This window comes from Acanthisitta chloris, unplaced genomic scaffold, assembly GCF_000695815.1.
Source record: "Acanthisitta chloris isolate BGI_N310 unplaced genomic scaffold, ASM69581v1 scaffold19126, whole genome shotgun sequence".
NCBI classification, from domain to species: Eukaryota; Metazoa; Chordata; class Aves; order Passeriformes; family Acanthisittidae; genus Acanthisitta; species Acanthisitta chloris.
In genome coordinates this window covers 11264-11993 of record NW_008678931.1, presented here as the reverse complement: position 1 = coordinate 11993, position 730 = coordinate 11264, and the positions used below count along the sequence as shown (strand labels likewise).

The window sequence follows — 730 nt, the reverse complement described above, 5'->3', positions numbered from 1 at the left end:
ATGATTCTGGGATTTTGTGATCCAAGGTTCCCAAAGCTCCTCCTGAACAAGCCTTATGAAAGACCCAAGCACTGAGCAGAAAGACCAGTGATTACTACAGAAGGTATCAGGTCTGGGAATTCAATCTAATCCCTGTTCTTCCTCCTCTCCTGAGGAACAGGAGTTCAATATCTGACTTAACAAGAAAGATTACATCTCCTGTATAATAGAATCATGGAATGGTTTGGGTGGGAAAGGACCTAAAAGGTTTTTTTAGCCTCCTCACAGTCATCATCCCAGATAGCTTTGGATCTTCAGCAGCATAGAAGTTAGTGATCTACTCTAACTCCAAACGCCATCCAGTCTGACCTTGAACACTTCCAGGAATCCACAGCATCCCTGGACAACCTGTGCCAGTGCCTCACCCCCTTCACAGCAAAGAATTTCCTCCCAATATCTAATCTAACCCTGCCCTCGTTCCATGTAAAGCCACTGCCCCTGTCCTATCACTCCATGCCTTTGTCCAAAGTCCTTCTCGAGCTTAAGATAAGGATAATAGTGCAAGAACAGCTGCGACATAGGAAAATGCAGCTCAGTTTCAGGAAGAAGCTCCATCCCTGGAGCAGGGCTGGCAACATCCTTACCTGGAGTGCTCCGGCCGGTGCTCAGGCTCGGGTTGGCTTGGGGCACGCCCCATGTCCAAGTGCTGCTCCAGCACTTGTTGCCGAAACTCCGAGACTTGGGATTGCCG

The 730-nt window shown here is 48.6% G+C and overlaps 1 protein-coding gene across 1 annotated transcript in view; it reads right to left on the bottom strand.

Annotated features, from left to right (window-relative positions):
• Nucleotides 1-623: 623 nt before the first annotated feature.
• The window catches only part of LOC103804497 (genetic suppressor element 1-like), a gene marked incomplete at its 3' end in the record, with an annotated part of 8647 nt that continues 8540 nt past the window's right edge, over nt 624-730 (bottom strand). The window contains 1 exon segment of the mRNA XM_009077110.1: nt 624-730. This exon segment is cut by the window's right edge and continues 6 nt beyond it. Coding sequence (XP_009075358.1) covers nt 624-730 — 107 coding nt within the window.